Here is a 24969-nt window from a genome sequence, read left to right as displayed (position 1 = left end):
GTCGGCTTCGAGATGGAGTTCTGTTCGTTTGTATAGTTGGGATTTCTTTCTCGCGATGTAAAGCTGCTTGAGGAAGAAGATTTGAAAAGGGCTCTAGAGATCAGAGATACCGCGGGGCGAGTGCTGTTTGATTTCTCGATCCTTCTTGTATGGTGTATCTTCTGGGAAGGCACGAAGGTGATGAAAAGGATAAGTAAGGTCCGGAACTGGGCGGTCGAGAGCTAGGTGAAGTTTTGCTGGCTTGGGAAGGAGACAGAGTCGTCCGGATCTTGCTTCACGCTGTGTACCTCCCGGCGGAACAATTATCGATCTTGCTTTCCTGATACAGGGAATTTGGTATTCAAGGTATCTGGCTCTTTTCTTACGACAAGACGCTAATATTTTATTGATACAAGTCCTTACCTTTGCTGTGACTCTAGCTTTACTTCACTTCCAATATAAAAGAAAGATTGATGCTTTAACGTCTAGATAACTTCCTCTTTTCCACAAGCCTTTGAAGATTATTCAAAGAGCTCTTTAAAATATCTTTCTTAACTCTCAGAGGTTACATTCTCTTATAGATGTTTTGTAAATCTGAGTAAATTATTGTGATTTCTGAAGAAGATGGTAATTCAGGATTCTACGGGCATATTCTATCGTGAATACATGGCCATAAACGCATACTGCGCAGGACAACAGTGGAAGTGACAGCCATGGCACTAGTCTAAAGCTTGATGTAATTGACTGTATCACATTAAATCACACACTTGGACTTTTCTCCTTACATGGAGCACCAGCCCAACGGAGATGGGGAAGCTAAATCCACGCAGCGTCCTCCGGTTCCATGCGGATAAAGACCTTTTGGGCAACCTTTCTGGCCTGTGGATATATATACAAGTGGCTTCTGCTTGTTTCGAAGTAACCGCATACCAACGCAGACATCTACTGCTTCAACACTGTATTCGATCTCCAAGATGACAAGCGACGCGCCTCCTGGGCTTCCCTGCCCCTAATATTTTGTGTTGGGCTATTTGCAACGCCTAGTTCAATCCACGTACACCCCCGTTAATCTCGAGGAGACCGAAGAAAACTTACGTGACGATACTTACCAAGGGAGCGAGTCTTCGATAGTTGAAAACGACGGCGGATCTACCCCTAGTCACCTCGTCGGTAGCGCCACTGTCGATGATGGGGATTTTCAAGACCCAGAAAATGATTCAGGCGACAATGAGGCCGTTTATGTCCATACGGGAGTTCCAGATAACCCCAAGAACCCATCTTGGCGACTCGGTGATGCCAACACGCGCCCTTCGATCGCAGCTTCCTCTCGCAACCCAACGAGCGGGGAGATATTGCGCGCAAACGACACATCGGGACCATTCTGCAGACATTGCAAAGATAATAGCAAGCGTTCTAGCCAGAAGTATAGAGCGGGAATCTCGCCATTATACTGCTCAGGTTGCCGTCGAGGCCATCCATCTTCCCTTTTCTCGGCAAAGCAGCGACAAAAGGAGTCCAACAAGCGAATCTGCATAGGCCGAGAGGGACATATCAGACTCTGCGAGCACAAGACGTTTGGCTGGGACGAGTTGTGCATATTTCTTCGACAACCAATGCGGATACGAGCATCGCATGCCCATCTAAGAAGTTCGAACAGTCCAGCCGTGATAGGGACACACAATGAAGTCAAGGCAATATTCGGGCGTGAAAATCACTACGCGTCCTGGGCCAGTGTCATTGGTCTCGACAAGAGGGCCCACGTAAAGATTTCCGCATTCAAGCTAAGAGAACAACCGGGGTCTTTCTTACTTGCCAGCGATCTTCGGCAAGTCCTAGAGGCTCAGCGGAGGCAGGTAGCCTGCCTATGGTTCACAGAGGAAGGTCCTCGTCAAATCGATGCCATGGCATGTTTGAAGCCGTTTCGTTGCATCGGCGTAGTCGACTAGAATGAGAGGGGTAGAATCCGGAATGAGTGTATTGCTGGCCCGTTCAGCTGGAACCCGTTTGCAAACGAGTGCCCTCGTGAAATTTCCCATACATCCAAGACAGAGAAGTGGCTACGAGTACTAATCTCAGAAGGCAGCTTACCACAGAGTGTGTCGTTGGTCAGGAGACTCTCGCGCTGTACCGAGCACGATGGCTGTATCATCTTGCCCCACAGGCGCAAGATAGAGCTACGCTCGTCTAATGCCAGGGTGTTGGAGCATTACGACTCGCAATGGTACCAGGCTTTGGACCCCGCATCTCATAATCTAGTCGAAGACATCGAGTTCAAGGCTGTAACGTGGTGCGAGGAGGCGAGGTGTCGGAATTTCCACGGGTTTCGGGATCATGCCAGTGTGGGCATCTCGACAAAATGAACCAAACTTTCTCCATGGGTCCTCGGGGTCGTTTTCAGGATACTCTCATAAGTCAAATCACTGAGGTGTCACTCCTCTCTCTAGCATTCATCATGTTACCTGCTAAGTAGTAGAATTTAGATGAGCTGTGTTGACCATGAATCAGGATAACTAGAGATGTCTTATAGACCGTCACTAATTCAGTCTTCCCATACTATGAGTAGGGCATCTCGAGCATTGCTTTGAATTGTCTTCTTCTCAATCTATCTTGACCACACTCGATCCACGAAGAAAGCCCTCTGGAGAACCCCCCCCCCCCCGGGTCCTCCTATTCACATGAGAATAGCTACACGGCACGACGAGATCAAGCCGGGCACCCACCGCCGTTGTAAGGAGTGCAAACAGCCCTGAACTTCTCATTCGGCTGGTTGATGCCCTGGAACGTGTCTCTGCACTGCTGCTCGGTCCACTGGCTTCCCGTCTTGCACTATCCGTTGCCATTCGTGATTAGCATTGTCCATCATTGGCCAGCGCGAGAGCCGGAAGAAGGCAGAATTTGGTTGAGGCGTGTTGTGTGGATGTGGGAGATTGCAACAGATGATCACTTACAACATTATAGTTCCCAGCCGAGTTGTAGCAAACTGTCCCGCCGACGGTATCGCAGAGTCTGATTGCCGCAATGACTGCGTTCCCGTTATTGGCGATTTGGCAGTGGCAGGAGAACTGGCTTGCTGCGAGCGGCACCCTGGGTTTTACGTCGTTAGTTTCCATCAATGATTGGGATGTATGAAGAGAATATGGGAGGGGGTGTTGGTTACCAGGCTGCAATAGAAATGAGGCTGACGACGTTGAACTTCATCTTGATTGTGAGGAAAGTTCTGTTTTTTTGGATGATTTGAGTGAAAATCTGGTGAGAGAAAGATTGACTGGATAAGTGAGGATGATTGATTGTCTATGAGATGGTTGTTCATCAAGGAAGGAGCATCATCAAGCATCTTATACAAGTCATCAGCTGTAGCATCTCTTCACCCCTTCTCCTCTTTGGCATCAACCCTCCTCCTCTCATCAAGGCATGATGAACTACCCAGATACCAAGACTCCAAGAACCATGATTCCATCAACGGAATTCTTGGCCTCGTAACTCCGACTCTCCGTCACCCAGGGCCGCGATAGGGCGGCCGCTTCCATTTCGAGCTCTCAACACCAGCAACATGATTCACGATACTTTCAAGCGCCAAGCCTTTCATCCCACGCGAATCCGAAATCCACTGTACAACGACTCTTATCTTTACTCCGTACTCCGTACTCAGAAATTGTAAAGCCAGAAGCGGGGACAACTTTCCCAAAAATCCCCATTATCCCCATCGATCTGCATAGACTGGGGTCCTATAAGAGGCCATGATCAACCACGGCGCAATCAAAGTCAACAAAAGTCACCTGTAGTCTTTCTTCTTCTTTAATCAATTACAGTATCAAACTAGTTGACAACTCCTCGGTTCTTTCCCATCGTGCCATTCAACCGCACCTTATAACCTTAATCAGACCCAAGTTGTCAACCCCCATTTGTGAAGGGGCTACTCACCCAAAACTCCATCGCCAAGAGCGTCTAGCAAGCGACAACTCCAGAGCTGACCAGGAACCTGTGTCAGGCACAAGTCGATAAAACTCAATATCGAGTCGGACTCTGCGGAAAGTTTATGACAAGTCAAGTGTCTGTAGATTGAACTACACGAGCGATTGCCGAAATAGGAAAGTTCTACAACCTACCACGGTTCGTGTAAGTCGGAGTAGATGCAGCCAACAGACCCGAGGTGTTTCAACTTTTACACCGCCGTGAATGCCTCATGAGCCCATGATCTATTTGCGAAGCAACTGGAGAAGCTCATCTCAACTCCCAACTCTCCCACTGGCACCGTCTGAACACGAGTTCGTGAGCCTGTTCATCGGATCACTGCCAAGTTGCCAAGTCCCCATTATTGAAGTTACGCATACAATGTTCGTTAGGAAGGAGTTGGAGGAATTCGGATTACGAACAGGAACCTGATCCGTGTCTGACTTTGAGATGTATTAATACAAGAGGTTGTTCCTCACCATCAATACAACTCTTCACCAAGATACCTCCATCATCCAGTCCACTTCTCCCACCACATTCCAGGCAACTCATCCACTTCTCTACTCCCCTTCTCAAAATCTTCAAAATCCTCCATCTACACCATGCAATTCAACCTCAACACCGTGGCCCTCCTCGCCACCCTCCTCCCCCTGGCCTCCGCCGTCCCCTCGGAAGTAACCGACAGCAGCCTCGCCAAGAGACAGAGACAGTACCAGTGCGAGACCTCGAACAACCTCGGCGCCTGCAACAACGCCATTGCCAAGCTGAGAGGTCACGAGGCTAGAGGCTGCGATGTCTGGTGTAAGTCCATTCCCTTCTTCTCTAACCCCTCCTGGGAAAAAAATACATGGCTGACAAAAGAGGTTGGAATAGCCTGCATCGGTGCCTTTGCGGCCGTGATCCCTGCTTGTGGAGCTGCTGTTGATGAGCTCTTCCTGAGTACGTTACTTCCACGAATTCCTAAGAAAGAAAAAAGTGGTATGGAGGAACATGGGCTGACTTGATGTAGACCCTCTCGCCGATGTGGCTTGCATCGGAGCCGTGGCCAACTTCCAAGGCCCTTGCAAGGGCTGTGAGCCTTTCTAGGCTTCGTCGATGAGCGAGCGGCTTTCCACGGATCTTCCCTAACATGGATCGCCGGCCTCTCGGACAGCCATAGCAATCGGCTCGCCATTCTGGCTTATGATGCTAGTCGATACTCGGGCGCTATCTGTTTGGATGTGGTACGGAATTTGGATATATATATATAGCAGTCTGCTCCCCTTGAGGGTGTAAAAGCAACCCACAATTGCTTCCATTGCGTCGCGGAGATATATACCTACAGAGTTTGCGATGGTAGCGGTGGCTGCGACGTTTGAATGCCTCACGGCATCCTTGATGTTCAATGGAAATAAGGTCATTTATCGAGTAGCGTTCCGCGCCTACAGTCGATCTATGTTGATACTGATGTGAATACCGAAACGATGAGAGTGCCCACCCATCATGAGAGAACGCTTCAGGAACGCGGGTAACATGATAAAGTGAAATCGACATGTGCAATTCGTGCTCTCAACCGGGCCATCATTTCACCCTCGGGATCGTGAAATCGTCATATGCCTCCGAAATCGACGTGCGCGGCAGTTGCTTGGAGCTTTGTATAATATGGGGAGCATGCGGCGTCTTATATACTAATCAGATGTAGCAAATTGGGACAAATTATACTCTCTACCTGATCGGCACAAGGCCCTCCGGAGAATTGAATGAGTCTGAGAGCATCAAAGTACGAAAGGAGATGAGTCAAAAGGAGAAGCTTTATTAGAGCTATAGCTTAACGCCATCCAGGCTTCCTCCGTTCGCCTCTATGCCAGTGAAACGGGCCATCGACCCGGAGCTATTCTGTCGCTCGTCCACCAACCCCTTTTTATGCCGCACTCAGGCGACGCTTTCGTCCTTGCAAGAACATTTTATTGAATCGAATATCCGTATCCATTTTGCTGATTTACTGCGCCTTCTTGTCACCCTTGGGCTGAGTGGTAGCGTACTGGTCAGAGAGCTCGTCGTAGCTCTTGTGGAGACCGGCGCTCTGCTTCTTGAGGGTCTCGAGATCGCGGTTCTTCTCCTCAAGCTGCTTGCGGAGCTTGGCGATTTCGCCAGCATCACCGGCAACGGCGAGCTTCTCGCTCTCCTTGGCGCTGCCCTTGGTGCCCTCGTAGCCGCGGACCTTGTCCTCCAGACGCATCACCTCGAGGATCATAACATAGGTGCGGTTGAGGATGAGGGAGAGGAAGAGGGTGAAGCCGCAAAGGTACATGTTGCGCTGGGAGTAGAACTTGCGGGCTTGCACCTCCAGGCGCTCGTGGCCCATGACGGCGGCACTGAACGATAACTTTGTTAGCATTACGTACAGTAAAGGGTTTGTATAGTCTGGTGCTGGTGCCGGATCAAGGGAGCGTCTCAGGGGCGCCGTAGAGAGGGGCAAGGGAAACGTACCCGCTGTTCTGGTTCTCAGTGGCAATCGCCAGCTCGACCTGGACGCGGTAAACGCGGTTGACGCTGTCAATGAACAGAATCAGGATGAAGACAAATGTAATCTTCATCCAATACTGCACTTTTGCAACGATTGGACTCTCGGAAATGAAGCTGTGAAGAGCATGCGTTAGTTATTGGTTCGGTGTGGCAGAATCGGTAGATAAGGCGGTCGACGAAGGGAGGAACGTACGTGAACAACTTCCGCTTGACGGCGAAGGGGAGGGGCACCAGAAGGAGCATGAAAAGCCCCATCTCCGCCATGAGCAGCATAAACACCTAGAACGCGAAAAGTCAGCACCACTGTCGACAACCTGACAAGCTATCCATTCTACCACTGTAGAAGGCTAAAGAAGCTTGGGATTGAGGACAATAGACGTACGAGAGTGTAGTAGAGAGTCATCTTGACTGGTGCGGGGAAAGCTTCAGCTCCCGGAATAGTTAGAAAAAGAGGATTATGATCGTGTGCTCTCCGTAGATACAGGGAGAGATGTGTCGTGCGATGGAATACACTCGGAAGCCCAAACTGACTTCTTCGGTGGTGTTGTTGTTGTGAGGTTTCGTTCTTGGCGAAGGGGGATTTTAGTGTCTGGAGCTGCGATTTGTAGGAGCACAACTGACAGGCTGGGCGGAGCTGGCCTTTTGTAGGGTGGGTGTGAGGGTGACGATGGGGTCCGGTAATTCTGGCAAGTAAAGGTGGCAGGTACGTGAATAGAAGTACCTTTTACCCTCTTTGACGCTTGCCTGAGCACTTGAAGGAAGGGGACTCAATGAGAGGAACCTTACGTAGCCGGGACGGGAGAGGGACCTTGGCGGGAGAACAGGGCTGGGAGCAGCTAGCAAGTGCAGCTAGCAGTGTGTGCCAGAGCTGCCGTAAAAAAGACGTAAGTCAACAACGTCATCGGTGGCTCGTGCACCCGCCCTCCAAGGGTTGCGGAGGGAGCCACGGAGAGCCACGGGGAGCTCAGGCACGCAGCTTTTTCTAAGGTCTTCTTCAGTATGCTGCGGCTTGCGGGCTTTCAGCTAAGCCCGTTGAGTGGCTCTGGTATCCGCAAATATGTACTGAGACAACTTCATCGGCAGCTGTCACCAGATGGAGGTAAGCCTGGCATACCTGCGAGTCTAGAGTACAACCCGGAAGAACTGGCTTCTGACGCTTGTCATCCCATGTGACGTCAATCGTGGAAACGTCCAGACATGGAATGATGGGAATGCAAAAGCGGATAGTCTGACGAACTAACCCGGTCCAGAGCCCGCTCGAGACCTCGCAGATAGAGCCGCAAAGGTGCCGGCTAAGTCACATGTCTTATCTCGTCGCGTCTTGCTGTCCGCAAAACCTCGCAATTCTTCTCTCTTCACTATGCAAAGTCACACACAGATGGTTTAACAAGGTAGTCAATACTCTGGTCGCTTACACTACCGCTACTCGTGGCTTCGAATTGGGTAATCACACATCAAATTGAGGCCTAGATATCCAATCGGCCACTCCATCCGCTCCCACTACCAAGGGACGCGATCATGAACCTGAACGCCCAGCTTTTGAGTCCTACAGGGACTAACAAACATCCCAAACGGGTACTGAATCGTACAAAACCAACAAAGAAAAATCCGTCTCTCCGCTCGTCACGTCGCATCGCTCGTCACACCGCTTTATCGTTCCTGCCAGATAGGTCGCCCTTCGTGACGGGTGGTTGATATGTAGTTTAGTTGTAGAACACACTCTTCTGGAAGCTCTCGGGCGAGACGTCTCCAATCTTCGTCTTGATTTCCGGTCCCTTTTCCGGAGCGGCGCCGGTCAGCGAGTTGGTGCGGCTGCTGTCGCTAGGCGCACCCTTTATGGCGGCGAGAGGCTGGCCAGGTCGCTTGATAACCTCGAGGTAGGTCGACGGGAGGTAGCCCGTACGGCCATCACGAGCACGGCACTTCCACCACTCGCTAGGGTTGCCGATGGGGTCGCTCTTGGAGAGAACAGCGACGAGGTCACCCTTGCGCACTTCCATATCGACGTCCTTGACGGCGTTACCGGCCTGAGGAGCATAGTCGTACAGTAGCCGGCAGTAGTCAAGCTTGGACGGATCCAAGGGCTGTTGCGCGCCAGCCAAAGCCATGCGGCGACGTTCCTCCTCCTCCGCAGATGCAGCCATGGTGTTAATCATCTTGCGCATCAGGTACGGGAGACCAAAGGCGGCAAGGAGGAAGAAGAAGAGCGGCTTGCGGGAAGCCTTGGGGGGTCCCAGAGGAGCACCGTCGGGGCCGATGGGCGACCGACCTTCGAACTTGGCAAAGGCAGCTGGTGTGAGCGCCGTCGCGTCGGCTGGAGGAGGGCGGCCAGTGATCTTGGCGATGAGGGTGCGGATCCAACGCATCAAGGTGAAGATACCGAGTATCGAGCCCAAGGTATCCCTAAGGTTGCTGAATTGCTCTGCTACTGACACCATCGCTGTGATATTGTTAGTCATGCTTCGCCATCATGTGAAGCAGTTGACATACCGAAAAAGCTTGAGTGCGTGGCCATATATGTACTCTCCAACATCTGGGCAAAGCCTCCGAAGGCACCAACGACACCCTCCAACATCTGGAATGTCGCTTGAGTGCTGTTGTTGAACCGGTTGGTCAGGCTGTTCGGATCGTTGGGTCCTCCCATGCCTCCCATACCTCCCATGCCCATACCGCTGCCGTACATGCCTCCTCCGTACATGCCGCCGCCCATCCCCATGCCGCCGCCGTACATGCCACCACCGTACATACCGCCGCCGTAGCCACCGTAGGAACCCATCCTTGAGTATGGGCTGCTGTAAGGAGAAGAGTAGGCACCGCCGCCGTATGAGCCGTAGGGACTGGCGGCCGCACCTAAACCTGCTCTGCTATAAGCGGCAGCGTTCTGGTCAACCGTGGAGGCGAGGGAGGCAGGTCGTTCGGGAACGGCGGGCGGGGTACCACCGGAGAGGGATGTGGCCGGTGTCGGGGTCGCGATAGATGCGGCGGACATGGGTGAGACTAGTCTCGTTGTTAGCAAATGTCAAAGTCTGGCGACGGTCATGGACCATTTGTGGTGTTCAACGCACTTGAGGCAGCTGTTGTTGGAGCACCGGCCCTTTCCCAGGGCTTTGGAGGGGAAGCCATAATTACTTTTCCCGCGAGGAAGAAGTTTTCCTTGGATACTGTGTGGTGGTGGTCGCTCGCTCGGCGTTATCTCGCAATCCGCCTATCGGGAGCGCAGCCGGTGGCGATTTTCTCGAGTCGTGTTGGTTTGTCGGCTGCTGCAGGCAGGGCTCCGGGTATGCGCGACGGAGGCTGGCGTTTACCGGCCAAGTCCTTGGATTGGATTGACAATCAACCTCAATCGGAGATGTAGAGGAGATGAGGATGCGAACGACGTTCAGCGACGTGTTGGAGAGAGAGGAGAGGGGAAGATAGAGTCGGGGACGGCCCACGGGTAAGAGAAAGCTGGAGGGTCGCTGGGATGGCGGAAACAAGTTGGGCTCGCAGCGCAATGCACTTGAGTAATGGGGGCCGCGGCGGACGGGGGACGGTTACGCAGTCACAGTGCTGAGTGCAGAGCGGCGGGCAAGTGACCCCGGAGGCTCGTGCTTGGCGGTTGGCAATGAGGTGGTGGAGTGAGCCTGTGAGGTGGTGGACGAGGAGAGGAGAGGAAACTGGAGACTTTGGTCTGGTCTTTGGGGAGAGTCAGCGGTTGGAGGCGCAGAATGTCAAAAAAATGGGGTCGGGGACAGGCGGGTCCCGCTCCATCTGCGTCCAGTGGCTTCTTGCCTCGGTATCTTTCACCTTAGTTCCGACCTGGGCGGCCCAGCCCTCGCAACCTTTCGTTTTTCGCCGCCGCCGTGCCGCAGACATGTCCTTGGGCCGAGGCATCTTACACCCTGGGGGAAATTTGTCTTCCCTCCCGTCGCCATTTCGCATCAGCTTTACCGTTTACGACCCTTGGAATCTGGGGTTTCCCCGGTTGTTTGGGAGCGAACTTCGCGCTTTGCTGGATTTGATGATCGACGAATCGCGCTGCAGAGCGGTTGCATTACATTACTAGCACTGACAGGCCAACTCACAACGAACCAAGTTGATCCGCGCTTCAACCCTTTCAACAAGACATTTCCTTCTACGTTTTCTCAGATTTACAAACCCAAGATGACACTCGGATCTGTAGTCGCTCAACAACATACTGACATGATTTCGTTCCAACAGTTTTTCTTTTCATTGCAAGCTAATAAGCCTTGAACATAGACCAGCCTACGCCAGCCCGGAAAAGGCCTTGGCATTCTTCACATGTTCCTCCCACGTGGTCAACTTATCCTCGACAATCGCGTGCGACTCCCCGAGCTTCTCCCCACCATAGTACCCAAACTCGTCGAGCAGCCTCATGTTCTGCAACATCTCCTCGGCCACGAAATCCGGCATCCCCTGGCCCTTGAGCGCGCCCTTGAACTGCTCGTGCGTGAGCTCGTTGAACCGCGCCGTCTTGCCCGCCTCGGGGTACACCTTCTTGAACGTCTCGACCGCCTCGCCCGCCGTCGTGTAGCCCGTCGCCGCGTACACCCGCTTGCCGAGCACCTTTTCGCGGTGCAGCACGATGCCCTTTACAAACTTGCCCGTGTCGGCCGACGCGTCAAAGAGGGGGATGGGCGCGCTGGCCGGCACGGGGAGGCTGAGGCCCCAGGCGTTGTCGGGGGGCGTCTGGCGGAACATGCCGCCGGGGAGGTTGGCCATGTAGAAGCCTGGGAGGAAGAAGGTTGACGGGAGGGAGGTTGTGCGGATGTACTCTTCGACGGCGGCCTTGCTGTCAAAGTGGTACACGTCGGGGAGGACGCCCTTGGACACTTTTTGTGATATGTTAGCCCCCTGGATACTTCTTCGCAGACGTGACAGGCCCATGTATGTCTCGGGAGTAGGCAGGTAGGTACGTACGCTTGTTGATGTCGAGGAGGGAGCTGAAGATGAAGTGCTCGACACCAGCCTCCAGAGACGCGTCGGCAATGTTCTTGCCCTGCTGGATCTCCAGCTCCTTGTCCAGCTTGTCCCAGTAGTTCGTTACGGCGAAGACGGCCGATGCGCCTTTGACGGCGGCAGCCAGCGAAGCCTTGTCACCGAGATCGGCCTATTTGACGCACCAGTAATCGTCAGCATGCCAATGCCCTAAGATCATGTCCGGGATCTCCAGACGAGGGAAAAGGGAAGGAAGAGAAGACTTACAGCGACAACCTCGACACCCTTGGCCGCGAGAGCCTTGGACGAGTCCTTGGTGGTATCGCGGGTGACGCCGCGGACCTGCCAGTCCTTGCTGAGCTTGGCGTCGTTCAGGAAGATGTTGACGACGCTGCCGCCCTGAGCGCCCGTGGCGCCGAACACGGTGATGATCTTCTTGGACATTTTTGTGTAGACTGAGTGGGTTTCTTTCTGTGATGGTGGCCTGTTTCTTCAGAAGTGTTAGACCACAAGTCTTTGTCATGAGCATCACGCTGCGAATTCCACTGGGGATTTGCCGAATGTTAAGTACCTTGATACACGATGCGTATCGTGCGATCGAAAAGTGTAATAAGAATCGATACGTTGTTGTAATTGTAGTTGTAGCTTGATGATCTTCTCCAAAAACCAACGTCAACGAAGACAAGCGATCGTCCGGTCTTTATAACAAAATCCAGCTACACGAACCTCTCTGCCCGCCCCCTCCTCCTCCTCCAATACTCAAATGTCTCAGGACGTGGACATGTACATAGTCTGATAGTGGTAGACACACCTCGACGTAAGCTACCAGATTAGGCAAAGCTGGGGCGGCGGGAGAACCCCTCATCATCATGCACCTCCGTCTCACCCACAGGGTCGTCCAGTACCTACTGAGAGTGGTGGTCCGCGCAAGGCTGGACGCGCCCGCGCGCATACTTGTTCACGCTGGACCGTTGGTGGGATTTCTTCCCCTCTCTACCTTACCATACCTAGTACCGTGTGTATGAGTATGTAAGCGGTGAAGCTAATTGGTACCTCATACAGTCAATTCGTAATTTACAGAAAGTCTATCATACTAAAGCCCCGCGCAAAATCCACGCCAAAGCTTGGCCTGTCCGTATGAGGGAATCCGTATTAGTTACCTTGAGCAACTACATATCACACAGCTGTATAGATGTACGTGTTCCCGCAAGTCGTGCATGCCTACCATGCTTAAAGTTTCGTACTACGAATGATTGAGCGTAGTTTCTGTTTAAGTCTCTATAGGCTACAGCATTCTTTAGTCTGTACGCATATGGACAAAGGATACTCCGTAGAGAATCGCTACACTGTCACGATTGTATAGGTAGATACAACATGGTGGGGGTGAGATTGATCAAGCCCCCCCCCCCCCCCGACCTCTCGCGCGGGAGCTTACAAAGCTTCGCGGTTCGCCGGGCCTATGAGACCACATCCACCAAGAATCCGCGAGCTTCCGTCATCCTTTCCCCCAACCGCGATGGCGAAGCCGCGAGGTAGGTACAACATAGCGCGCGCCTTGGTTACTCCTAACTCTATCATCCTAATGAAAAGATTAATCAGTCTTACGAGAACAAACCAGAAAGGTTGGAAATTGTACAATTCGCCGAGAATAAGGTGTAAATTGACAGCGCGAGTCGCGCGGCCTGGGCAACACTCTTTCTGCGCAGTACATTTGTCAGGCGCACGGAGGGTTAACCGGTTCGGATGTCCGTTCGTTCGCCGGGTTCCGGAGTTTCCTGCAACGACCGAGACCACTTCACCCCACGCATTTACCACTATAGGTATTCGACAACGACTTTTTCAATTGCGAAAAACTTCAGATGTTTGATCATATACCCTCCGGTCTTGCGCCGCAATGATGAGTCAGACACACGTCTGGTTTTGCGAATGTCATCTGCCCTAACAGTGCACAACTTGTGGCTTGTGGCGCGAGTGCGCTGTCTCCAGCGGAAAGCCACAGAGCTGGGACTTCTTCGCAAGTTGCAGACAGCTGTGACTAGCACTGTGACATGTGACTTCCTTCAAGCAAGCCTCCACGTTCGTTAGCAGGAAGTGGCATGTCGAGTTAATGAGAGTATAGGTATCACGAGTCACAACGAGCATGAGTACAAATGAGGAAAGGTTTGTTTACTTTGAAAACGTTGGTATCAATTGGTACCTCCTCCCTTTTTGAACTGTCTTGCTAGTGAAAACCAATCCTCTTGCCCCCCCATAAAATCATCAAAAAAAGGCGCACTTTTCCGGGGCCGGTGGGTATCTTCGTCTTAGACGCCATCTGTCTAATGTCGTTTCGCAATTCCCTTGTCCCCAAAGGCGAAGGTAACTAGTACCCTCGCATGTCGAAAAAAAAAAAGAAGTCTCAAGTCATCGGATGCCGAAGATCCAATGCAAGGAGAAGAAAGAAAAAAAGTCTTGCTTGGGCTCAATCCAGCGAGAAGAAGAAAAAGTTGTCATCCAAGTCCCAATCCCATATATGCAAATCATGTACTTGTTGGAATCCCATCCAAGTAGAAATCAAAATCGTGGAAGCACTTAAGACGACAGAGCGAACAGGGAGACCTTGTTGCTCTTGCCACCGGTGCTTGCGGTCGAGACGGAGTCGGCAGAGAGCCAGCTCTCCACCTGAGAGCGGGTGATGCCCGAGGCGAAGTCAACGCTGGAGTCCAACATCTTGACTGAGACTTGGCCAGAGTCGCCGTCCAGGACAACGGCGACCTTGACCGGCGCGCCAGTAGGACGGTCGAAGTAGTCGGATGAGCCGCCAGGGACGTTGGAGTGGAAAGTCGACTTGCACTTGGTGTCGCCAGTGGCGAGGACCTCGAGGACGTCAAGCTCACCGCAGGCAGGCCAGCAGGAGCAAGTATTGTACTGAGCAGTGCGGGGGATGCGAGCGTTGAGGAACCAAAGGGCAGACATGTCGGCGTTGAAACCAGTGGTTCCATCGAGAGGCATGCTCAGCTCAAAGAGCCAGACCGAATCCTCACCCTTGAAGCCGTCTGTGACTTGTTAGTGAATAAAAGGCAGAATGAGTTCCTGTATATTACTTACGGTACGCAACGGAGCCTGGGCGGGAGTATCCGCAGCCGCCATCATCGCATGACTTGTCACTGGCGATCAGGAACTCCTGGTTGGACTTGAGGGTGATTGGGTTCAAGACCTCAGGTGAAGCGGCGCCACCAGTACCAGCGGCATTCAGGTAAGACAAAGAGTTACCAAAGACGCTGTTTTCGGTCAGTACACTGCGACTCATGAATAAATAACCATCTCAAGGTGATACTAACTTGTCGAACTTGCCAGACCCCTGGCCACCGTAGTTACCAAGGAAGACGATGCCATTGGCAATAGCCTTATCAGCGTTGTAATAACCGACAAGATCGTAGTCACCGCTGACAGAGCCAGAGCTTGAAGCAGCCTTGGAGCTGGCGGCAGCCTTGGAGCTCGAGGCCTGAGAGGCAGGCTGAGGAATAGCGGCAGCGGCAGGGGCCTGAGAGGGAGTGGGAGTTGGGCTGGGCGCAGCAACAACAGGAGCGACAGCTGGCGTCGCAGCGGGTGCCGCTTGGGTAGGGCCGAAGTAGTTGTTGATCCAGGACACAACCTTGCCGTCGATTTCCGCAACAACCCAGTCTTCACCGCGCTTCTCCTCCTTGGGCTCCTCTTTGGGAGACTCTACCGACTTCTTGTGGAGGTGCTGGTGACCATGGTGACCATGACGACGAGCGTGGACGTGAGAAACGGGAGGGGAGCGCTTGGCCTTGGTAGACAGGCTGTACACAGCAACCTGCTTGAGGTTCATGGGACCACGGAAGACGGGAACAAGCTAGCATGTTGTGAGTACTTGTGCGAACGTGTGAGTGAATCTTCTCAAGAACAAAAAAGCTTACCTCCTCGTTGAAAGGGGCCAGAGGGCCAGAGAAAGCGACGTCCTCAAAGGTGCAAGAACCATCGTCACCCATGTGGTTGACAGCCTTGTAAGAGCCAGGATGACCGACATTGGAGTACAAGATCTGATCAACAGCACCGCACCACCAGTTACCACCCTCTTCCTTGGCCGTGCCGGAGCACTGCTGGAGGGCCTGGCTAACAGCGGCCGAAGCCAGCATGAAAACCGTGTAAGACTTCATGTTGTTCTAGTGTCGTTCTCGAAAAGATGCTTGGAATGAATGTTCAGAAAGTGAAATTTGCTGGGAAATTGGTGAGTTCCTCTGGATATTTGACCGGCCTTGATGAGAATTGCAAGTGGCTGGTAAAAGTGATGTAGGAATGTCCCAGTGGTGTATGGATAAGGCCCAGATTGTTCTTTGACTCGACTTGCGAGGTGTGACTGGGTTTGTTAGGAATGTTGGCGTACTCAGTGAACCCTGTTCAACGGTGCGGCGTGTCTTGTCTCTGAATCAAGGACCAAGTGAGACCAAGGGTTGAGTGCGTGAATAAGGAATGACTTGAGACGATGAGTCTCTTGAAAGGAGAGTCGATGCTATTCGATAGCTAGGGGATCGAACTTGTGCTTTAACACTGGATCGTGACGGAGAAAAAGAGAAGAAGAGAAGGCCTGGGACAAGATGAGTGTGGGAGGGCTGAGTTAATAAATCGACCTAAGCAAACGAGGAAGTTGCAAGAAGGCGCATCTCGGGGAACAAGGTTAATGGGTGGATGGAGAAGGGTAGGATCCAATCTGGGTGGACTTTAGCCCCGGTGGATACCAACAGATACTGAGGTATCCGTAAGGTGGAGGGCAGAAGGGCAGCAGCCAGCAGGTCACGGCAGACGGGCAGGAACCATCAGTGGAGGGCAGTCACAGCAGAAAGGCAGGAGCGGACCTGCTTCTGGGCATGAACCAACAGGGGGGTCTAGTCGCGCCTTCCCTTAGTTTTTGAAGTTGAATTGGATATTTGCACGCCTCACCGCGGCAAGTGCCTCCTTCCCTCCTTCCTTCTCTGCAGACTGCAAGTGGATTGGATGAGTGGGTGTGCCTTCCTTGGGAGTCTGGGAGAGGAAGGAGTCCAGGAACAGGAAAAAGCCGTTGAATCATTGGGCGAAAAGGGAAACAGAACAGAATGGACCAATCCGGGCTTGATATTTATGAAACACTGGCTTGGCTCTCCATGGGGTCGTACCTTGCAGCTATTGGCAGGGGAGGGCCGAGCTAAACCTCAATCTCACCTCAGGCCCAGCAACGATACTTTCCTCCCTCAGCGTCGCCCGCGGCTCCCTTCGTACCTCTGTTGGTCAACTTGTTGGTGCCGCCGTGTTGCATTCTGACCGCGGCCAGCGGCTGAGCAGACGACTGTCGTCCTGCGCTTACACAGTACTGTGTATCCATACGCCGTCCCGGACATGGTGATGTGAGAGCCACCGTAAACGCCAAGGGCCAAGCCAGGCCGTTTCGCTCTTCTCAAAGAGGCCTGGGGAGAGACAACCAACCACCGTCCGGCATGCCCAGCTAGACTTTCTCGGCGTTCTGGGCTCTAATTTTGGGCATGATGCACATGCAACATTCGAGGACAACAATGCCGCCGCCATCTTGTGTCCGACTGGCGACACTCCCACGGCAACGAGACGGACGATTTCAGACCAAGAAGAAATAGGGCCAGGCCGGTCGCGATAGATCAGCGGAGCAATACGAAGAATGGTTTATGCCCCCGGGTTTGCCACGCCTCGAGAACACTTGGATCAGGTGACGGCCTCGGCATTGCTGCTCGAGGCTGGGGATCATTTCGGCTCCCCAGGAACCCGCTCTGCCGTTCTTCAGAAGTTCAGATCTGCACAAAGAAGCTGTTCCGAACGCCTGCAGGCTGCAGCTGCCGCCCACAAACACGGAGACCACTTCAGGCTTGTTACTGAACACTGAACAGTAAACACCACCCTCGCTGGTCAGCAATTGCAACACACCCGATGGACAGCGTCAAGGACAGCTCGAGAGGTGCCATTGCAGCGTTCTCGAGCCCCCTCAATTTGACTTCAGTCAGTTTACCGTCAGGGGTCATCGCCCCCGCCTATTCTCGGGGATTTGGGGATGGCAGTGACAGCGCCGGCGTCGCTGCGTCTGTGTGTGCTGACCTTGACGAGGTGACAAGCAGGATCAAGCGCGATTCAAGCTTACCGTGGTGTACGCCCGGTGTCCTCTGAGGTGTGTCCCCATCTCAAGTCCGACGGGGACCCCTCGCTCGCCATGGGTTCATCCCAACGGCAGTGACATCTGGAATCCTCATGTCGCCCCAATCAGTACGCCCGTCCGATATCACTCAACCCACAGAGCGGTCCATCTCATCCGATGTTTAATCGCGCAGGCACTTTTCAATAACAGGCACCATCCCAACACCACTGTGCCGTCCAATCCATGCCGCGACACCGCGGAAGGACGGGTTGGGCCTCGCCTCCAGTGGCTCTTAGTCTTACTTTTGCGCTTCAACCCGTTCCAACCTCCGGCACCACGAGGATGAAGACGAAGATCACTCTGCTCCTTCTCATTAGCACCGACTGCGACCCGGTTCTGTTGATCCGTTCTAGATCCGCTCTGTGACGGGCGGTCTTGCTTGCTCAAATTGCCTGAGTCGCAACCCCAGTCGCGATGGCCAGCCAGAAAAGCAAAAATCCTTGGACAAAACATCCCGCGGGAAGAAAGGAAAATTTCCGAGGCAGCAAAAAACAAAAAAGCCTAAACCTGGGAAAACAGCTCATCGGCCTACTCCACCGACCGTCCCCTCCGACCCGTCGTGCCACATGGCGGTCTCGCGGCATTGGTTCATTCCATCACCACGTTGACGTCGTTGATCCGCAGGTCCAGTCGTGGGACTCGGTGCAATCTGCTGTGGCTAGGGGTCGGCACGGTATCAATTCCTTAGCGGTATTATTTTAATCTCTTTATATCTTACATATATTCCTAGCTACGATACAGGCCCTTTTTTAAAAAAAAAATAAAAAAAAATAGGGATCTCCATAAAAATGTAAATTATAGCCCTTCCATCAAATCTTTCTCATTCCCCCCTTATAATAGCGTAGATTCAAACTTAATACTTCGTTCTTTATTAAATCATCAAATATAAGCGCCACCAGTACGCTAATTGATAGTAATATACTTATTGATTATATCTTCTCTAACACCCTTAGATTTACATATATTATTACTATTTCACTATATATAAAGCAAATAAATAGCCTAATTATATAGTATTAACAATAATACATTAACTATAACGAATACTTGATCTCTATATTCTTAAATAACTTATAAAAGTCTAAATATTATATAAGTTACTATTAAATAATGTTAAAAAGGTAATCGAGAAGTCGCTGCCTGCCCCTCCTGGTTTGGCGGCACGTTCCAATCGGGCATGGCGCCCGCGCCGCTTTGCACGTGCACCCCTGCCCGTGCCAATGGACGCCGCCCTTAAATACGGCGTCGCCATCGTCTCGACGTCAACTTTTCGTACCCTCTACCTTCCCTCCCATTATTTTCACGCAGAATTCATCGCTCGGGTTCCCCGCTTCTCCTGAATCGTACCCTGGCCCAAGGGCAGTGTGGCTCTGTCTCTTACGTTGCTACCTTGCCCAGTTACGCCGCTATCTCGCCTCTCTCACCCCACATCAAGGCGTTCAACACGACCTAGGCGCCTTCCTCTGCAGCTCCGTCTGCTCTAGGTTTGACCCCAAATCGTATCTCGATACTATGAACTTATTCTGACTCGAGAGTAGGAGGTCTGGACGGTTGTGAACCGGAGATGGGGACCAGGCTGACTGTTTCACCACGAGAGGCAGAGTGAAGAGTACTGTCAAGCGCTGTTGTAACTCACTTTCTGTTGGGTGACTTTGCGATGGGTTCCTGAGTCTTGCATATCTCAGTGCCTCGGATGCATCTCGCGCAATGGCCTAGATTCGCTGCCAGTCACAAACTACCCCCTGTTCATCAGGCACCAACTTGATGACGCAAGGAGGCTGGTCAGGCAGTCTTGCCTTGAACTCAGCGCCTGGACCGACCTCATTTATTTCCCTATTCGGCTCCTTAGCCACCTTCGGACCGACTCTGCTCTCATGATGCGCGCGCTGAATGCCTAATGCGGCACGAGCCTCTTGATATGAATGCATCATGACGGTTGCTCCATGGCAGGCTTCATGCGTGTCTGCCATGCGCTTCGGCCTAGCCAGGATCCCTCTTACCCAGCACATGAGCCCTCGGGCAAACGGAATGGCAGCCCGAACGGCGATATAACCTTTTCAATGCTCAAGATGGCATACCATGCCGTATCAGGCCATCGGCTACTCCGAGAACTATTGAGAGATGCATACGGAACTTTGGGGGCCGGCCTCAGGTTGAGTAGCATCCATAACGGGCGTTTACTTCTGGCGACTGCTGATTGGCAACAATACGACATTGTCTACGAACGTTGAGGGAGGAATGTGCCTGGGCAGTCTAGGCATCGTATGCGCGGATATCGGCTTTCAGAGAGGACCTCATGGTGTGCTCGCTGTTCTACTTCGCAGACGACGCGAAGCGTTAACGCATTGCACTCGTCGCTGAACATCGACTACTTAAATGAGGGCGCCTGGCTGATAGACTTCGACACTCCCATCTTCTCGAGCATCAGACCTTTGAAACTCTTCCAACGTTCAACCCAAAATGCCAATCAATCTTGACAACATTTCATTCTACTCGGCTCCAGCGCAAGCTGTGCATCCATCGGCAGCCAGAAGCACGGTCAGACAGACTGTCGGTCCTTCCTGTTCGACGGTGGGAAGAACGGCGATACCTCCTTCAGACGACACGACGACTACACTCGATCAGAACAAGGGTCATAGTGACGGAAACTCAGTCGCGTCCTACCAATTCTTTCCAGGGGGGAATGTTGAGGGTAAAGTTAATTCAAAAGATAGGACGCATCTGCGGATTGACCGCTGCCCAGCGTCAGGCGATATGGGCCACAGCCCAGCCAAGGAGTTTGTGGCAGTGGACTTAGAGATGCGCGAGAATCCGTCTCAGACGGCGGCTTGGTCTGCCGACTGTCTACCAGTCTCGGTGCCTTCGTTGCCACCCGGGGTATTCGCTGCGGCAATGTTTCCCTCGCACCAAGATCCAAGTTCTGAAGATGCCAACGACACAGCCAACCCGGCTGTCCCTCAAAAGTCGACTAAGAATACATCGACTGTCAGATTGGAGACCCTTGTCCCAGACAGCACTCCGCCCTACACCGAGCAGCTGCCCCAAGGAAGCCAAGCAGCCGATGATGACTTTACGGCCTGGCTGCTGCATCAAGAAGTCGTGCCATCCAGCATCGCGGAAGTTGGAGAGGCCTTAGAATCCCCGAGAGGGCCTGCCGAAAAGTCCAGCACGACGCAAAGCCCAGCGTTAGCCGAAACTGGACTGCCATACTCTAGTTTGGCATCCCTAGGCCAAGAAATGCCATGCCACGCCGAAATTTCCGCACGCCAACCTCTCTCCGGACAAGAGACTCCCAATCCGTGGCCGAACCCTGGTGGTGACGTAGTTAGCCCCGGCTCAACCGACCGAAGCGGGCTGCTGATCACAAGAACGGCGTTTCGTTCCAGCAATTGTACACCTTCACCGAACGAAATGCCCGTGGATGCTGAGAAGACAGCATCAGATGCTCCTCCTGTATACTCATCTCGAGTCCATCGCCGAGCTCGCAAATCACGACTGCCAGCGGGCGCTTATGCCGAAATCGATTCGGACCCGGAATGTAGTGATGAGGATGGGGCCCATGGAACCAATGATGACTGCATTCAGCAAGGGCTCCAAGGCTGTGAGGACAATTCCGACCAACACGGTCAGCCAAAACCCAAACGTCGCAAAAGAAATTCCCAGGAGACTGTTCGCACCAGCAGGGCTCTGAGACCACGGAACAGATCATCGCAGCTAGCATCAGAGCCAAGACGAAGGTCAGAGCGGGCTACGAATCGACCAAGGGCAGGCAGAATCCTGGCCCCGCCGGTCTCTCCTGCTTCTACCGATAATGAAATAGACCCCAGATCCCTCTTTGGGCTATTCTATGAGTGGCGTCTCAGAAAACCAGTCCTGAAGTGTGTCAAAGAGGAACTTATTACGACATTCCAATTGGAATGGCAACAGCCGTCCGCAGAACTACAACAGACGCATTGGTATCCCTCAGTTGATCGGCCTTCAGGTTCTTCGCTGAAGAGACGAGAGTCTGCGAGGCGATCTGCCAAGTCCAGAGGCCCGTTTGAAGAGCAGGAGAACAGACTATTGATTCGACTGAAAGGACAAGGCCTTTCGTGGAGGGAGATCCACAGCAGTTTTTCGAGTTCCTTTCCGGGCCGGTCTCTCGGGACGCTGCAAGTCCACTTCTCTACTAAGCTGAAGATGACGAGATAAAAGGGCTTGGTTAGGTGCGACACATGCATGTAAATAGTTCGATGGATTGAGAGAATGGTAATGGGCTTGGACATGTAAGGAGAAATCTATCGTAGGCCTTGAAATGATGTGTCAGCTAGCGTTACACTTCCCGATTATCACCCTCAAAAGTCTGCGGTGTCAGGGAAAGAAGGTGGTCCTCTGGTCTGTCTCGTGAAAACTGCAGCCTTATATCCTCAATGAACTATTTCTTTTCGACTGATGGTAGGATGATACGAAGCTGCTGGCATGACAACGACCCCTGGCGTGGACAGGATCACCACACGCCTCCTTCTTGCCTGCTTGACCTCGTCTCGGAGCCGGACACGTTGCTATTCCAGTCCTGTATGCGGGCGAGCTATGCTTTCCCGCAGAGCCGCGATGGTCATGACGCAGAAGGTAGGGAGGGACGCCTCCGAGCCTGGGTCGTGGCGGCTGATTGCGCTCCTCTCGTGCTTAGGTAAGGGACTCGAGAGACTGATAGCCAGAAGGATGGCTTCTCTGGCGATGGTCGAGCGCATCGTCAGTCCCTAACAGATCGGGCGCTACAGGGCAGGTCAGCCGTCGATCTGACAACTTGTCTCACCCATGATATCGAGGTTGATCCACAAAAAGGCCTCACGGCGACGCTTCTGACCATGGACCTAAAAGGAGCATTTGACTCCGTCCTTCGGAACCGGCTCGTCACCAGACTGCGTCAGCAGGGATGGCCACACGGCTTGATTAGACTGATCTTCAGCTTCTGCTGTAACCGCCTCGCCAGAGTCAGGCTAGAAGAAAGCACAACAGAATACCTTTCTCTGACATGCGGGCTGCCTCAGGGCTCGCCACTGTCTCCCATTGTTTTTCTGCTCTTCACTGCAGATACTTGAAGACGACCCGGACGCGCGATTCGGGTACGCGGACGACATCGCCACTCTGGCCATAAACCCCTCCCTCGGGGGCAACGTCGCAATACTCAACCAAAACGCAGCTGGCATTCTCAGGTGGGGCTCGGAGAACAAGGTCTCTTTTGACCCAAGCAAATGCGAAGTCATCCACGTCTCTAGAAAGCGTGACCAGCCAGCGGAGCTGTCAGAGGTCAGGGCGTGTCATAGGGATCCCGATCGGGTACCTCAGGGCAGAATAAGACTCAGCATATCAAAACGCACAATACGCCAGAGTAAGTTACTACTCAGGAATCATCGATAAACGGGCGTTAGCTAAGTTCACAGGAACTAGCCCTGATTAGCTCTCAGCTTTCCTTTCTTCTAATGACCGCCGTCTACAGGGGTGGCCCTCTTTCCGCGCTCTGATCATAACCTTAAAGCCATCTGACCCGTTTTGATAGCGCACCTACAAAGTTCCGAAGTTCTCTCTTAGCCACTTAAGATCTACCCAAGGACCATACCCGTATCTGCTAGTCGCCTAGCGTTGCGTATTTTCTCCGCCGCAATTGTCGTTTCAAATAGATGGCTGACTCGCATTTTGAGAAGACGCTCACCGAGATGTGTTTCTTCAAATTTAGTATTCACCGTCGCATATACATAAACACCGGTGCTTTTAAGACCCGTACGTTACCGCTCACTTCCACGGTACCTAACATACTAACTTACTCGATCTCCTTCCTCGAGATTTTGACTATTTTCTTTCACAATCGCTCTCTCTTGATCTGGTCACGGCTGCTACGCCTCCCTCCCCATCTTTCAATTAGTACCCACCAGATCAACTTTAAGCTTTTCTCGAGATCCCGTCAGGATCCTTCCGATCATATCTTGGCGACGGTTACGAAGCTGGGATGGAGCATTTACTTTCTCCAAATAGCCTTATCGCTGCAATGAGTTCGACTGACTGGGAGACCGGACCGCAGAGCTATCATTCGCTCGGCACGAGGATTACAGTTGCCTTCATCAGATGGCCAATTGAACACTAGTTTGCAATAATTGATCTGCGTATTCTTCGTCGGAAACTCTAGTCGATCAACTGTTTGATTCAAGCAAAACTGCACGACAACCTAGTGCCTTCGTAACTCCTGACATGACTCCAGCCTGACAGCTCCTCTCAAAGAACCAAATCGACCCTATGTCAATAGCAAGCGATACACCGATAAAGTAGACACTGCCAAATTCAATGAACAAGAGGGGCGAGAAAACTTCAGTAACAGCTCAAGAGGCGCCGGCGAGGAAGACTAAGATCAAGTTCGAGCATCGCTGCTTGCTCATGACAAGCATAATTCAACACGCTAAAGGCGAAATCAGACTTGGAGACACCGATATACCGAACAACATAAGGACAGCTCACATCGCATCAAGGAACAAGCCGCAGCAAAACGATGTCGGGAAAGGACAAAGTATTACGAGGTCGGACTTATCGTCAAGGACAAGCAGGTGATGCAAGACAGGCTAGATCATCTGCTTATACGGCAGCACTCAGGAACGAAGTAATGTCACTGAGAAGCCGGATTCTGGAAAAGGGCGAATGTCAGAGTGAAAGCATGTAAATGTATCCCATCGGGTGCGGATGGACAGCACTTTCGCCAAGACCACGAAGTACCCACTTTTACCCATCTTTTTCCCCGCGTTGAAAGGGGTACTTGACGATACGTCACTTATCCCTCTGTTCTTTTGCCTATTATCACCACTGTTATTACCATTTCGAATGATGCTGTGATGTCTCCTGGTGATTCTGATACCTCTATTGCATCTAACGCTTCTGTTACTTCTGTGCGCAGCTGTATAATAGTTGAGGTCCACCCAGAAGACCTTACTGCTGCCTGCAATGCAGACTGTACGCCAGAACGCTGTGACGCAGCAACGGTCCGGCCCCACGAACCTCCAGCTACCGAGCATGGCCTTCCGGGTTCCTTTCGGCCCTTTGACGTGCCGGCCTGAGCCCAAGAGGTACGGGGGCTGCCGACGAGCCCGCTTGATCTATTCATGCAGTTCGTTCCACATGGCCTCGTTGAGCAGTGGGCCCAGTGGACGAACACAGCACGGTTATCCAGGGAGGGCCCTAGGGCTAGACGGGCTAGAATATATGAATGGAGGAAGACTTCAACAGACGAGATCTACCTTTTCTTAGGGATCCTATTATATATAGGGATCCATAGAGAATCTAGATTATCAACCTACTGGTCAACCCAGCAGCAGAGAGAGGATCCTATCCACCTGTTTACACGGTTTATGTCCCGGGACCGTTTCCAACTGCTACTCCAG

The 24969-nt window shown here is 52.4% G+C and overlaps 9 protein-coding genes across 9 annotated transcripts; 3 read left to right on the top strand and 6 right to left on the bottom strand.

Annotated features, from left to right (window-relative positions):
* Window positions 1-603: 603 nt before the first annotated feature.
* Window positions 604-2339, top strand: BDP55DRAFT_756193 (uncharacterized protein; the record flags this gene model as incomplete). Its single annotated transcript, XM_060580757.1, has 4 exons — window positions 604-606; window positions 671-725; window positions 1024-1777; window positions 1973-2339. The coding sequence occupies 4 exons, from the start codon at window positions 604-606 to the stop codon at window positions 2337-2339; spliced, it is 1179 nt and encodes a 392-aa protein (XP_060434143.1).
* Window positions 2340-2682: 343 nt separating this feature from the next.
* Window positions 2683-3177, bottom strand: BDP55DRAFT_724987 (uncharacterized protein; the record flags this gene model as incomplete). The annotated part of the gene is made up of 3 exons (XM_060578964.1): window positions 2683-2805; window positions 2928-3063; window positions 3137-3177. The coding sequence occupies 3 exons, from the start codon at window positions 3175-3177 to the stop codon at window positions 2683-2685; spliced, it is 300 nt and encodes a 99-aa protein (XP_060434142.1).
* Window positions 3178-4532: 1355 nt separating this feature from the next.
* On the top strand, window positions 4533-5016 carry BDP55DRAFT_724986 (uncharacterized protein; the record flags this gene model as incomplete). Its single annotated transcript, XM_060578963.1, has 3 exons — window positions 4533-4731; window positions 4804-4869; window positions 4940-5016. The coding sequence occupies 3 exons, from the start codon at window positions 4533-4535 to the stop codon at window positions 5014-5016; spliced, it is 342 nt and encodes a 113-aa protein (XP_060434141.1).
* Window positions 5017-5908: 892 nt separating this feature from the next.
* Window positions 5909-6838, bottom strand: BDP55DRAFT_724985 (B-cell receptor-associated protein 31-like-domain-containing protein; the record flags this gene model as incomplete). The annotated part of the gene is made up of 4 exons (XM_060578962.1): window positions 5909-6284; window positions 6400-6549; window positions 6629-6714; window positions 6818-6838. The coding sequence occupies 4 exons, from the start codon at window positions 6836-6838 to the stop codon at window positions 5909-5911; spliced, it is 633 nt and encodes a 210-aa protein (XP_060434140.1).
* Window positions 6839-8024: 1186 nt separating this feature from the next.
* BDP55DRAFT_650762 (uncharacterized protein) lies at window positions 8025-8714 on the bottom strand. The gene has a single exon (XM_060573995.1). It carries the CDS (start codon window positions 8598-8600, stop codon window positions 8139-8141), a length of 462 nt encoding a protein of 153 aa, XP_060434139.1. The 5' UTR covers window positions 8601-8714; the 3' UTR covers window positions 8025-8138.
* Window positions 8715-8820: 106 nt separating this feature from the next.
* On the bottom strand, window positions 8821-9273 carry BDP55DRAFT_650761 (Peroxin 13, N-terminal region-domain-containing protein; the record flags this gene model as incomplete). Its single annotated transcript, XM_060573994.1, has 2 exons — window positions 8926-9273; window positions 8821-8875 (listed from the first exon to the last, which is right to left on the bottom strand). Coding segments are annotated over exons 1-2 (256 nt in total), but the record flags the coding sequence as incomplete, so codon positions are not given.
* A 1407-nt stretch (window positions 9274-10680) lies between these two features.
* On the bottom strand, window positions 10681-11817 carry BDP55DRAFT_544271 (NmrA-like family protein; the record flags this gene model as incomplete). The annotated part of the gene is made up of 3 exons (XM_060568466.1): window positions 10681-11267; window positions 11356-11545; window positions 11641-11817. 3 exons carry the CDS (start codon window positions 11815-11817, stop codon window positions 10681-10683), a joined length of 954 nt encoding a protein of 317 aa, XP_060434137.1.
* A 1912-nt stretch (window positions 11818-13729) lies between these two features.
* On the bottom strand, window positions 13730-15950 carry BDP55DRAFT_350101 (putative TOS1-like glycosyl hydrolase-domain-containing protein). The gene is made up of 4 exons (XM_060566987.1): window positions 15294-15950; window positions 14694-15229; window positions 14461-14633; window positions 13730-14408 (listed from the first exon to the last, which is right to left on the bottom strand). The coding sequence occupies exons 1-4, from the start codon at window positions 15531-15533 to the stop codon at window positions 13945-13947; spliced, it is 1413 nt and encodes a 470-aa protein (XP_060434136.1). The 5' UTR covers window positions 15534-15950; the 3' UTR covers window positions 13730-13944.
* Window positions 15951-20026: 4076 nt separating this feature from the next.
* On the top strand, window positions 20027-21757 carry BDP55DRAFT_628110 (uncharacterized protein; the record flags this gene model as incomplete). Its single annotated transcript, XM_060571854.1, has 1 exon — window positions 20027-21757. One exon carries the CDS (start codon window positions 20027-20029, stop codon window positions 21755-21757), a length of 1731 nt encoding a protein of 576 aa, XP_060434135.1.
* Window positions 21758-24969: the final 3212 nt, after the last annotated feature.

Source organism: Colletotrichum godetiae, assembly GCF_030913485.1.
Source record: "Colletotrichum godetiae strain CBS 193.32 chromosome Unknown BDP55scaffold_6, whole genome shotgun sequence".
NCBI classification, from domain to species: Eukaryota; Fungi; Ascomycota; class Sordariomycetes; order Glomerellales; family Glomerellaceae; genus Colletotrichum; species Colletotrichum godetiae.
Note: the sequence above shows the minus strand (reverse complement) of the source record. Positions and strands in the feature narration are given on the sequence as shown.